This window comes from Piliocolobus tephrosceles, chromosome 2 (assembly GCF_002776525.5).
Source record: "Piliocolobus tephrosceles isolate RC106 chromosome 2, ASM277652v3, whole genome shotgun sequence".
In the NCBI taxonomy this organism is placed as follows: Eukaryota; Metazoa; Chordata; class Mammalia; order Primates; family Cercopithecidae; genus Piliocolobus; species Piliocolobus tephrosceles.
Window position 1 is genome coordinate 151,477,125 of NC_045435.1, and position 14,057 is coordinate 151,491,181.

The following is a 14,057-nucleotide window of genomic DNA, read 5'->3' on the forward strand; positions in this document are numbered from 1 at the left end:
TTTTTTTTTTTGAGACGGAGTCTCGCTCTGTCACCCAGGCTGGAGTGCAGTGGCCGGATCTCAGTTCACTGCAAGCTCCGCCTCCCGGGTTCACGCCATTCTCCTGCCTCAGCCTCTCGAGTAGCTGGGACTACAGGCGCCCGCCACCTCGCCCGGCTAGTTTTTTTTGTTTTTAGTAGAGACGGGGTTTCACTGGGTTAGCCAGGATGGTCTCCATCTCCTGACCTCGTGATCCGCCCGTCTCGGCCTCCCAAAGTGCTGGGATTACAGGCTTGAGCCACCGCGCCCGGCCAGTTCCATTATTCTTAACAATGAATCTCGTTTCAAGTGTATATTTTGCCTTGAGGTATTAGCTATTAATAGTGTGACCTCACTGTGATCATCATTATAAAATATTGTTTATTTCATCATTTCTCATGTTTACGATTTTCTGTTTTGTATGTTTTGTTTTATAACATATGTAAGATGTTAGTATAGTGGTACTCAGGAATTTTTTTCTGGCAGGCTGTGTGATCAGAAAAATTTGGAGACAATTGATCCACTCAGCATTTGAGACTCACTGGAACTGGTGGTTCCTGAAGCAGTCAGAATCTTGCTACTCAAAGTGTGATCCATGGACCAGCAGCATCAGCATCACCTGAGAGCTCTTAGAGATGGAGACTCTCAGGCCTACCCAGACCTGTCAAATCAGAGTCTGTTCTTTAACAAGGTTCCAGATGATTTGTACACATATTAAAGTTTGAGAACAGAATTAAGCTGTGTTTTCCTGTAACACAGCCATTAGCCATGTATAGCCATTTGTTGTTAAAATTAAGTAAGATTAAAAATTCATTTCTTCAGTTGCACTGGCTGCATTTCAGGTGCTCAGTAGCAAAACATGGGTAGTGGCTATTTTACTGAACTGTGCAGATATAGAACATTTCTCTCACCTAACTCAGGTGGGATGTTTTGGAAAAGAAGAAAACAATCAGCAAAGTTTAATGTGGAACATGTGTGTTCAACGCACATAGAGAAGAAGCTTCTTGTAACCTAACTGGACAGGCCCATGAGAGAGTCTTATGAACATCGTTCCTATGTTGCTTTGCTAATTATTATCAGTGTGTTTTTTAACAATAGCAAAAAGCTATTATTGCTATTTTTGTTTGCAGATATGTGACTTTTCTGAACCAGTAAATGTCAGGCAGACTGCTTTTATTCAGTGTTCTCTTTGCGTTAAAATATTATTAATTATGCATCGCTACTAATATTAGTTCTTTCTACATCTGTCAATGTAAAGGGGAGCCTTGCAGCATTCCAGAGAAAGCAGGACCCTCCCCCAGCTCCCATTCTGTGTGGCTGCTCTCCTCTTTTCTGTAGCCCAGCTCGCTGGGGATTGAAATGCTTTCACAACTCCATTAGACAGGGAGCACCGAGGCAAAGTTTGTCTGTTTTCCTCTTGGTCTTTACAATTAACAGTGCCCTCCTTGTAGTGCACAGTGGCTGATGGTTTGTCTCCCAGGGAGCCAGCCCTGACAGTCAGTAAGCAGTGAGATAGGATGATTTCTCTAGAATAAATAGCAGGATCGGATAGTTGAATGTCCCCAGTAATGTGTCCCCAGTAGGCGTGCACAGCTCCCTGAGTGTGTGGTGGGAGTATCATTTGCACATCTCCCCCGTCATGTCCAGAATATTCCCAGAGATACCAAACTCTTTTCAACAGAAGTGCTGAATGTCTTCTGGTGGAAGGGGAAGGGAATGTCGGAAGAAAGGACAGTGACTCATCTGTGGGTAAATTCTTCTCCTTCGTTGTGCTTCCTACTTCACAACTCCACTGGGGGACCCTATACTGAGGTGTGTTATTTAAAGATTCGCTAGGATTTTTACTTGACTATTTTTTCTTCAAGTATTTCTTCAGTTTTGCTATAGGGGAAACTTTTAACTCCAACAGCCTCATTGCATTTGTGTAGATTTGGTTCTTTTTGCAAAGAGCGTTCATAAAATTATGGGAAACCTTTTTCCTATTGTACTGGGAGCATCTTTGGGAAGGTTCAGGTTATTCCTCTGCCCACAACCACCACCAATTGCAGGGACAAGAAATATTGCCCTTCCATCTGCCCACTCCCTTCGACAAAAATCTCAGCACAGTTCTCATTGCTGCTGTCCTAAAATATATTTCCCCTCTTCCTGCATCATACACACTGCCGCCTGCTTAATCTTCCCAGAATCTGTCGTCGTATCTTTCTAAGGCCACCCGTGACTCTTCTTTACTTCACAGTTAAGGCGAGTACCATCCTTTCTCACTAACTTTGTTTCCCACTATTCTGCCCCGGTTACTGCAGAGCCCACAGTCACAGACTCGTTCTAACAGTGGATTCACCCACACATTCCCTAGGCTTGTTGTTACAGCCCTTGCTGAGTTACAGGCAACCCGCACCTTCACACAGCTTTTGCCTAACTGACCTATTTATTATTTCCATCATATAACTCATGCTTTTCTCAATCTAGGTCTTCACTAATTTCTGTTCTCAGGCCTAGAATGTCCTTTTATCCATTGTCCCATGACTAACTTCCATACAGACTCAAAGACTCAGCTCACACACGCCTTGCTCCTTCAATTTTGCCCTGATCCTTGACACTGGAAATAATTGAATTCTCATAGCATTTCTCTTTATATACGGTCTATCTAGACTTGAGGGCAGGATCTAGACTTGAGGGCAGCGCCTTCAATCCCTCATATGTGGTCAGCAGCCAAGTAGGTGATGGATAGGTGAATGACTAAGTGGAGATTTTTATTGTCATTAGTTATGCATGAGTTAATGAAACTAGGAATAGCCTTCTTTTTCTTTCTTTGACAAATCTCTTTCAGATCTATAGCTCAGTTCTCTCCCTAATACTTCTTTAAAAACAAAAAACAAAACAAAACAAAAAACTGTTCTGATTATTCTATCTGAGCTTGGTGTTGCTTTGGGAAACAAAATCTTAAAATTCCTTCCTGTTTCCCGAGATAGAGAATTTGTTTCTGTCAACTGACATTTAGTATTTTTTTTTCCTGGCTGGAGAAGTGCCTAGTAATCTGTTTGTGTTTGTCACCATTTCTTTTGATTATTTCTAAATGAAGCAAAAATAACCCATTGATGAACTGCACATTCTCTCTCCTTTTCATAATGTCCTGGGAAAAAGAAGACATCGTTTAAACTGATGGTCTTTGAAGAGATCTAAGGGGTTTATGAGCTGAAATGGGATTTATTACATGTTTATTATTTAAAAGTAATGTGTGTCATAGTTTTTAGTCACATACTTATTTTTTAGAAGTGTAGTTTATAATAATTTTTTGACAGGGAATTGTTTTTTAGTGGCCTCATTTTAGATCTTCTCATGAGACCAAAATGCATATTCAACTTACTACTTGGCACTTTGTCAATGATTTGAGGGTTAACTCTTTTGCCTGTGACAATCACCAATATTTAAAGCACTCATAAGCTGTAGCAGTACTTGTTACAAAAATGCTATTTTAACGTCTTAGGAAAGGGTTAGGTCCCACCACTGTGAGAGCAGAGTGAGGGGCTGTTTCAATGGGTCAGACAAGGCTGGGCACGGTTGCTCACACCTGTAATCCCAGAACTTTGGGATGCCGAACTGGAGGATCGCTTGAGCCCAGGAATTTGAGACCAGCCTGGGCAACATGGCAAAACCCTGTCTCTATAAAAAATATAGGCCGGGTGCGGTGGCTCACGCCTGTAATCCCAGCACTTTGGGAGGCCGAGGCGGGCGGATCACAAGGTCAGGAGATCGAGACAATCTTGGCTAACACGGTGAAACCCCGTCTCTGCTAAAAATACAAAAAATTAGCCGGGCACGGTGGCAGGTGCCTGTAGTCCCAGCTACTCGGGAGGCTGAGACAGGAGAATGGCATGAACCCAGGAGGCGGAGCTTGCAGTGAGCCGAGATCGCGCCACTACACTCCTGGGCAATGAGCAAGACTCCATCTCAAAAAACAAACAAACAAACAAACGAAAAATATATATATATAAATATTAGCCGGGTGTGGTGGTGCACGCCTATAGTCCCAGCTACTCAGGAAGGTGAGGTGGGAGGATTGCTTGAGCCTGGAAGGCCAAAGCTGCAGGCTTTTATATGAGAACAAAATGTCTAGATTATGTGCTTTGGTTTCAGAAAGAATCTTTCACTCACTGCCCATAGGCCTTTGAATTTGCAGCCCTCGTTTGGCCCTCTGACCCTTCCTCTGCCTGGAGAATGACTACACCACCCTTGGCAGACGCTGGGGTGGTGGTGAGTGAAGATCTCCAGGTACGTCTGAGTTTGCACACAGTTTTCATTACAGTTGATGTTTGTGTATGAGTAATGAGGTCAGCCTGACACAGAATAGGTGGTCTTTTATTATGTTCTGAAATAACCCTGACATCTGTAGCCAGTTGTGTTGACATTTGAATTTCTCCGGCATGTGGGCACGTAGACTCTTTGCTCTCTCCTTCCTTGCAGTTAGGAAAGGCTCATGTACAAGTGCTCAGTGTCCAAATCTACTTTCATATGTTTGTTTGACAAGCATTATTTAGTGTGTGTGTGTTTTTTTCACTTGTTCACATTCAGTTTTGGCCCAAGTTCTGGATATAAGGTGTTAAAGAAAGGAGGACTGTTTGGAATGACAGAGAAGTTCTGGAGGCCAGGTGCGGTGGCTGATGCCTGTGTTCCCAGCACTTTGGGAGGCTGAGGTGGAAGGATCACTTCATCTCAGGAGTTTGAGACCAGCCTGGGCAACATAGGGAGAACTCATCTTTACTAAAATTCAAAAAAAAAAATTAGCCAGACATTGTAGCATGTGCCTGTAGTCCCAGCTACTTGGGGGGCTGAGGTGGGAGGATTGCTTGAGCCCAGGAAGTTGAGGCTGCAGTGAGTCCTGATCATGCCACTGCACTTCAGCCTGGGCAACAGAGCGAGACCCTGTCAAGAAAGAAAGAAAGAAAGAGAGAAAGAGAGAAAGAGAGAGAGAGAGAGGAAGGAAGGAAGGAAGGAAGGAAGGAAGGAAGGAAGGAAGGAAGGAAGGAAGGAAGGAAGGAAGGAAGGAAGGAAGGAAGAGGGGAGGGAGGGAGGGAAGGAGGGAGGGAGGGAAGAAAGAAAGAAAAACAAGTTCTGGAAATGGATAGTGATGGCGGTTGCACAACATTGCGAATGTACTTAATGCCACTGAATTGTACACTTAAAAATTATTAAAATGGTAAATGTTATGTGATGTGTATTTTACCATAATAAAAAAATTTAAAAAGTAAGGAAAGCAAGAAGTTGGAAGTAGTTTTGAGTTTTTCTAACCAGAGGAGGCACAGACCCCAGTCTTCTATTTCCGTATCCCTGGTATTTTTCCTTGAAGGTTTATTTTCCTCTTAGAATGCAAGAGTCCAGATTACTCATCTCTGTAAGTCACTCTGTCTATTTTTCCCTTTTCCATGGACTTGTTCAGTTATGTCCCAAGGAGAATCTCTAGGAGAGTGGCAGATACAACATACCCTGCCTAGGAATAAGTTGAGATTTAACAGAAAAGTTGCAAAAGGTATTACAGAGAATTCTCATATGCACTTCCCCACGTTTCCCACCACCGTTAATATCTTACATTACCATACTATGTTTGTGAAACTAAGAAATTGACATTGGTACTTCACTATTAATTAAACTGTAGATTTTTATCATTTTTCCGTTAATGTCCTTTTTCAGTTCTAGGATCCAGTCCAGGGTACTACACTGCATTTAGTCGTCATGTTGTGATGGCTTTTTAAAACTTAACGGGGCTCAGATGTCTTAGTGGCTTCTCCATTGTCTCCAGCAATCAGAACAACTCTGCTTATGTGCATTGTTAAAACTATGTTGCTACACTGTAAGGATTTGAGTTCATTTTGTCTTATTCATTCTTGATTTTCAGGAAATCACATCTCTGTCCATAGTATCCTTTTATTCTCACTTCTTTCAGAAAATTCATTTGGAATGGTGAAGTAGAGCCTCTCAAATCTCCAGTGCTCTGTATAAGAAGGAGTCCCAAGATGTGAGATGGGTCAGAGCTCTTTTCAGTTCATTTTTCCCCAGGCTGTTTCTGAGAAATGACTCAGCAGCAAGAGGATGATTATTTTTTCAAGAAGCCAAGCTATTCTGAACCCAAATCAACATTTAAATTTGACAATCTGCCCAATTTATATGATTATCTGCCAGATAATCATATAAACAGATTAACAGATTTCTTCACACCTATTTGCGTAGGGTGTATGAAATCCAGTTTTCCTCTTGGGATTTCAAGAGGATAAGGAAATTGGAGAGAAGATTATACATTTGTTAATTGAGGAAATTGACAGGATGTCTCATACCCTTCTCCTTGACTTGCTCCCTTGATTTAAATTCCAGGAAAACAAACATGTTCTCTTGGTTTTCTTCCTTCTTCCCTGGTTATTCTTTCTTTAGCTTCTTGGCTGTTTTATCCTCTTTTCTCCCCATCCTCTTCATGGTGGAGGGTCCCAAAATTAAATTCTTAACCCTTCTCTCGCTACATTAATGGAGATCTCATCTAGCCTCATGCTTTAAGTAATACCCGGAGGCTGATGACTCCCAAATTTATATCTCTAGCTGCCTTTCCTGCAGTCCAGACTGTTCTCCTGCCATTCAGACTCCTGCCATTCAGAGTATATATATTCAAGTATATATATATATACTCAACTGTCTACCACACATCTCAACTTGGATGTCTTCTGGATATGTCATATTCAACATATCTGAAACTTGAATTATCTTTCTTCCCCCACTAAGCCTGTGCCACCCAACCCTTCCCCATCATAGTTCTGGCAAAGTCATCCATTCTCCCAGTTGCTAAGGCAAAGATCCTTGGAGTCGTCTTCATCTGCTTTCCTCCTTCGACACCCCACAACCTGTTCGTATGAAAATCTTGAAGGTTTTACCTCGGAAATGTAACTAGAACCCAGCACTTCTCACTGCTGCTAGGACACTGTTGCCAACCCACTCTGAGCCACCATCATCTCCTGCCTGGACCACTTAGATGGGCTCCTGGCTGCCCCTTACAGCCAGAGAGATCCTTTTTAAAATTTACCATGTCATGTCACTTCTCTGTTCCATACCCTCCATGGGCTTCCTCTGTCCTTCTGAGTAGAAGCCATTGTCTTCACCGTGGCCTGAATGTCTATACTATCCAGCTCCCCTGAGGCTCTCCAACTGTGTCTTCCTCCCTGAGCCCTTCTGCACTGAGCCCCAGCCACAGGGCTTCTCTGCATGACCTCAGCTTAGGGCCTTTGCATGGGCGGCTGTTCCCTCTGCCTGGAGAGCTCATGCCCTGGATATTACCATGGTCCGGTCCCTTGCCTCCTGGAAGTCTTTATTCCAGATTTCACCTCTTCAGTGCAGCTATCCTGACCACCCTCGTTAAAACTACAACTGTCTCCTTGCTGCCCCTGCCATTTACCTTACCCTGCTCTGTTTCTTTTTTCCTTTCCTTTTCTTTTCTTTCTTCTTTTTCTTTCTTTCTTTCCTTTTCTTTCTTTTTTTTTTTTTTTTTTTTTTTTTTGAGATGGGGTCTCACTCTGTTGTTCTGGCTGGAGTGCAATGGTGCGATCTTGGCTCACTCCAACCTCTGCCTCCCAGGTTTAAGCAATTCTGTCTCAGCCTCCCAGGTAACTGGGATTACAGACATGCACCACCATGCCTGGCTAATTTTTGTATTTTTAGTAGAGACAGTGTTTTGCCATGTTGGCCAGGCTGGGCTCTAACCCCTGACCTCAGATGATCCTCCCACCTCGGCCTCCCGAAGTGCTAGGATTACCGGCATGAGCAACCGTGCCCAGCCCTTTTCTTTTTTTTTTTTCCAAGACTTCCCACCATTGGGCATACTCTGTTAGGTGCTCATGCATTACTATTGCTTATTGTCTTTCTCCTCCTATTAGATTGTTAGCTCCATGAATGCGGAGATTTTGTTTCTTCTATCTATTGATGACTGCTAAAGTATAGTACCTGTCACAGTAGTAGTTTGGTCCATATTTAATGAATGAATGAGTAATTATGAACTGTGAAATGTGCTAGGAAGGAAAAGTAAGAACACAATTATAGATGATAATAATAGACCCGTAGCAGGTAGGATTTGTTGAGCCTGGATGTTGTACCTCTGTGCTAAGGGCTTTGCTTCTTTTTGTCCTATTTAATACTTAGAGCAATGTTAAGAGATAGCGCCGTATAATATCCCATTCAATAGTGAAAGAAACTGAAGCACAGAAAGTTTAATTGCCCAAAGGCTCCCAGCTGGTGTATTGCCTACCTCTAGTTAGCTCTAGCACCAGTAGCCTCTAACTAGTAAATCTGTTGGAATTTACCAAGTTGCGGATAGTGAGTGATGGGGAAGCATATTTTATTATTAGTCATACTCTTCTCAGAGTGTCTTTATTTAATTGGACAATGCTTAGTGTTAATTTCCAGATAAAGTAGGCTGGGTGGAGGGCGGGGGAGGGGGGCTTTTGCTGTTAGTCAACCCTGCGTGCATCCCCAGAAATGCATTCTGTGTTTTCTTTTACTTACTGTTTAAAATCAGATATCTCTGTCCTTCCCAAAAGTGCAAGCCATCTGAACTTCTGTCCAGGGGAAGCTGGGTGGTTTCCCATATTCTCTTCCAGGATGATACAATGACATGGCCCTTTGGGGAGCATACCTGGTATTTCCACTACCCCATAGGAAGGTGGCAATGCCTGCTCAGCCGGGAGTTTCAGGTTAACGCTTCTTTCATAGAAACTAGGTTGATAGCAGAATATTTATTCCTTTGTCCTGTGGTATCTTGGACAACCAGGCCACAGCCCCTGGAAGTCACTTCTAGGACATGTCCACTTCTGTCTCCCAGGGTGGTCCCTGCCCTCAGGGACACAGAACACGCCTCACCTGATGGAGGCTGCTGTCAGATGTCTGGCTAAATTTTGTGGGTTTGGGCCTAGTCCTGGCCACCAGTGGGTGGCCTGTTCTAAGCATGAAACTGCCATGTCTTCCTCCCCAGGAACTGTATTTATTTTCTTTTTTTTTTTTTTTTTGTATTCGTTTTCTATGCTCTGTAATAAATTATAACGAATTTCATGGTTCAAAATGGTACATATTTATTATCATATAGTTTCTGTAGCTTATCAGGGTTCTTTGCTTCAGGATTTTATCAAGCTGTAATATCAGTGTTGGCTAGGGCTGCAGTCCCATCAGAGACTCAACTGAGGAAAGCCTCACTTCCAGTCTCCCTCAGTTTGTTGGCAGGATTCATCTCCTTGTAGTTGTAGGACTGGGATCTCTGTTTTCTTACAGCTGTTAGCCAGGGGCTATCCGTAGTTTCTTGCCATGTGACTCTCTCCTTCTTCCTGACAGCTTTCTTCTTCAAAGCCAGTAAGGGATTCTCTAGCTCAGAGGGAGTCATATAACATAATGCCATCACAGGAGCGACATCCATCACCTTTACCATGTTCTATTGAGTAGACATAGGTCACAGGCCCTGCCCCCACTCAAAGGGCTGGATTGCCCAAAAGTGTGAACACCAGGAGGTGGGGATTTGGGGGAGGGTCATCTTAGGGTGTATTTGCCACAGCAACCATGGTCCTCCCACAACCACCTCACTTCCCCACCTCCAGTGCCCAGAAGCCCAGAAACTCCCTCTGGTAGCCCTAAAGGACTTTGCTAGTGGATTTAATGCTGTTTTTCATAGGATTAGTGGCAAGGAGAGAGTTTCTGTGTGACTGTGCCTTCTGCCTCAGCTCCTCCTCTGTGAGGCCACAGCTGCACCATCACAGAGTGCTGACTTCAAGGCTTGGCAGCCAGCATCTGTCCTCAAGGGGTTTAGGGATCTTTCCCCCTTCCTGTCCTTTTCAGTCATTCTTCAGTGTTATAATCCTTTCATTTCAAATTGAGGAGCTAATTCTCAAAGGCAGGGGAATGCCTATTACTTGCTCACCTGTTCCGCAATATGCATGAGGTTTGCTTTTCCAAGAAACCACAGGCTGAGATGTAATTTTCCATGGTTCATCTCAAAAATTTGTAATGCCTATTTTTCTTAATCTTCTGTGCTCCTTTCAGTTCAAATGTAACTGAGTTAATTATTTGATTAAATGGACCAGAGCTTCCTTTCTTGTTATAGAACTTCTTGTTCCAGAACCAAAGATGGTACTTACTAGATTCTATGCTAAAGATGATTCCCTAGAATCGATCTGGGCTGTGAGTTGCTTGCAGACAGACTTGTCTTCCTTTTGTTCATCCTATGAACATTGTACTTAATGGACACAGCATTGACTTGGTCTTTTCGTTTGAAAAGTTTTTTAGTCTATTCGTTTGAAATGTCAATGGATATTTCTACATAACCTCATATAGACTGACATTAGTTTCCATGTAACAGAGCAGCTGGATTTGAGATTTTAGAACCCCCTTCCCTCATCCTGATTTTTGTTGTTTGAGACCTCACATGACACGTATGACAGTGTGTCTTGACCAAGTCTTCTTTTCCAAAAGTCTGGAATCTTCTTCCAAAAGTCTGGAATCATCTGCCTTAATTCCCCTTAATAGGTCTTTTGTTTAGGGAGGAAATTAAAACACGAGTCTAGTCTCTGACCAAGTATTAAGGCAAAAAGGTTAGGGTTCAGAATTGGTTTATTCTTTTGGAATTAGTTTGTCCCAGATTGAAATCAGTTTATTCTTTTACATTTTGAATGTGTGCACCACAGTGCCCTACCTTTGGAAGGGTATGTTAGAAAGAAAAATAAAAATAAGCTGTTGAAGTTTGCTTACCAAATCACAGTGGCACAGTTGAGGAAAACCAAATCCTCTTTCATTTTTTTCACTTTGAAATTTAAGGTGAATCATACACAGATGGTTAATGGTAGCCTAATTGCTTTTAATGCTATATAAGAATCTTAGAAATTCATTTAAAATGTTACAGTAGATACACAGTTAGAAACTGGTGAGATGCATGTACCTCAGGAGTTCAGTGTGGAAGCACCTGCTGTATGGATTTTCTGGACAGTCCTGCTCTCACAGGGGCTGCAGAGGCCCATCTTTGGTAGAGCAGCCTCATAAGTGGGCCAGGAGGACTCTGCTCCCTCCTCCACCAGTGCAGATGAGCTGTGTACATGAGCCCTGGACAAGGAGCTGGGAACCTTGGTCTCTAATTCCCACTCCCCAATACCACAAGCCACCTAGGAGAGATAGCACATTCTACCAGTACCACTGGCAGTAGCTGCAGGACCACTCTTGTTGCCTTATGCCTGGCTGGGCCAAGGAATCCCCTTCAATTTCTGACAACCACGTGGCTTCCACTAGAGTGTCATACAGGAGCCCTGCCTGTGAATGGCTGTGAAGTGGTGGAATTTCCTCCTGGTGAGCTCTTGCTGCTGGCTCTCCTGAATGGGTGCAGTTTTGAACTGTGCTGTGTCACAGGGATGTCTGTGTGGTGGTGCTTTGGAAAGCAGTCCCTGTGTGCAGAGATGGCAGGGTGTGCTGGGAAGCCTCTCCTTTGACAGCAAGACCGCAGGCCTTCACCTCAGACAGCCCTTTACACCCACACTGTTTTCCCAGAATTTCTTTTAGTTGCTTGGTAGTCTTTCTTTAATGCGTCTTTAATTTCAATAGATTTTGTCAGATTGCCCTCTAAAGGGGTTGAACCCTTTTAAAGTCTTTTTAAAATTAATTTTTAATTTTCTAAGTGATATAGGAATATATCCTTTTCATTTAAAAATGAAAAAAATTAGGGATTATGGCTAAAGTCACGTTTGATCACCACCCCCACACCCATACCATAATCACCTAGCCCCAGTTCCCACATAAGCCCTCCCCATTCCCCAGGGGTACCTGCTGTTATTGGTTTTGTGTATGTCTTGTTCTTTTCCTGTGCCCTGGCAGATATAAACCAATGGGAAATAGACATTACTGGAGTGAGCATTTGTATGTGTGTGTATGTGTGTGTGTGTAACATGTAAGCTGTATTGTACCAAACCCATCATTCTATAATGATGTGTTTTACATGATGCTGCATCTTGGAGGTCTTTCTATGATGTGGATCTGTATGTATTAATAGAGCAGTTTCCATAAACTATTTTTCATCAGTGCCTTTTTGGCATTACTTTCAGGAAAGAATTTGGGGCTTCATTAAAGACCCAGTGATTCTTTTAAAAAAAAATAATAATAATATGCATCTGGGCACAGTGGCTCACGTCTATAATCCCAGCACTTTGGGAGGCCAAGGCAGGCGGATCACCTGAGGTCAGGAGTTCCAGACCAGCCTATCCAACATGGTGAAACCCCACCTCTACTAAAAATACAAAAATTAGCCAGGCGTGGTAGTGGGCATCTGTAATCCCAGCTATTCAGGAGGCTGAGGCAGGAGAATTGCTTGAACCTGGGAGTTGGGGGTTGCAGTGAGCCAAGATTGCATCATTGCATTCCAGCCTGGGTGACAAGAGTGAGACTGTCTCCAAATTATGCAAGATATTAATCTGTTTGTGTGTGTGCTTTTCTTTCTCTTCAGATCTCAGAAAACTGATCTTCACAATGAAGGCTACATCTTGGAATTAGATTGCTGTTCCTCCTTAGACCACCTGACAGACCAGAAACTCATCCCAGAGTTCATTAAGAAGGTGAGCGCTGCAGTCAGAGTACCATTGAAGAGGTTTGCGAGTGTTCACCTGAGTGAACAGGCAGGGAGCTGGCTTAGGGCAGATTAGCCACACTCGAGAGGCCATGCAAAAGCTGTGACCTAAACCTTTGGCAGCCCCACAGGGGAGCAGCCCTCTCCAGAGCTGACTCTGGAACAAGATGGCTAACCCCTCCTCCCCAGGCATGCAGGAGCCTGGGTCCTATCTTTTCCAGCTGGAGTAGGGTTAACAGCTGACAGAGCTGCAGGCCAGCACCAGGACTCCTTTCAAACCCTCAAGGTGATGTGACTTCCCAGACCCCACCTTCCTTTAATCTATGGGTCTTCATTGCTGCAAGCCCCCTTCCCTTCCTCGTGTGGGAGCATGCCAGAGTCCTGGGCCACCCACATTCGATCATACCAGGGAAAACTGCCTAGTTGCAGGGAATTCATATCTGCCCAGAAATGTGTCTGGTTTTGAACCTTTCTTCATGCCATATGAGGTTTTGTGCCCAACCGTAGGGTCTGCTTGAGTTTTAATATGACATTTACCACAGAAGGAATGTCCCAGCCCCAAACTGGAGCTGAGTTCACTGCTTGATGCTTATCTTGTTCTTTCTTACCCAGTGTTCCCTAGTAATTGACAATTCCCCACCCCCATACAGGTGATTGTGATTTGAGGTCCAATCAGCCAATTAGGGAATTTGTTAATAAACATTGTCAGCTGTCAGCTTTGGGCCAGGACTAGTACTAGATGCTGGGATACAGAGAATAAAACAGCCGAACTAGTGAGTTTTACCAGCGGGAAGTGGCCGGAGCTGAGGAGCAAGGGGATCTAGAAGGTACCTGAAGCCGAGATGGGAAGGATGACGGGGTGTCTTTGGGGATGCGGCTGTGCTCGGGCAGTCTGGGGAGCCCTCCAAACAGGGAACAGTGTACATGAGGGCCTGAGGTAGGAGGGAGCGAGAGGAATCAAAAGAACACCGGGGGAGAGTGAGGGTCCGGAGAAGGGGCCAGAGACAGCTGGGACTGGACTGTAAAGGCAGCGGGAAGGCGTTGAGAGGAATTTTGTAGAACAGTGAAATGATTAGGTTGTCCCTTTAAAGGAGATTTGTTTCCCTGCTGCCACCCTCCCTTCAACATGTATTGAGTGTTCAGGCTCCAGGGACTCTGGGAGTAGCCACTCATGTATGGCTCACGTGTAGGTCTATGGGCCGTAGACCGGGAGCCAGATGATCTCTGAGGTCAGAATTTCTAGTAATTGTACTAGGATGAGGGAGGCTCTTTCTACTCGGGTAGAATTCAGATTATTATTTAAGAAATGGGGGGTGGGGCAAGTAGCTTTTGTTCACATATGCATAAGCCTGAGAACACAAGTGTTTTTATAACTCATGTAGCTTTCTATAGAAATAGAGCCATCTTTGTTTGGATTGCTGCAAAT

At 43.8% G+C, this 14,057-nt stretch overlaps 1 protein-coding gene across 6 annotated transcripts in view; it reads left to right on the forward strand.

The window, feature by feature from the left end:
- RFTN1 (raftlin, lipid raft linker 1) overlaps positions 1–14,057 on the forward strand; it is a 204,481-nt gene that overhangs the window by 98,132 nt on the left and 92,292 nt on the right. For all 6 annotated transcript variants that reach the window (XM_023207354.2, XM_023207349.2, XM_023207351.2 and 3 more), the window contains one exon: positions 12,512–12,620. In XM_023207354.2, coding sequence (XP_023063122.1) covers positions 12,512–12,620 — 109 coding nt within the window. The remainder of the gene's footprint in view (positions 1–12,511; positions 12,621–14,057) is intronic.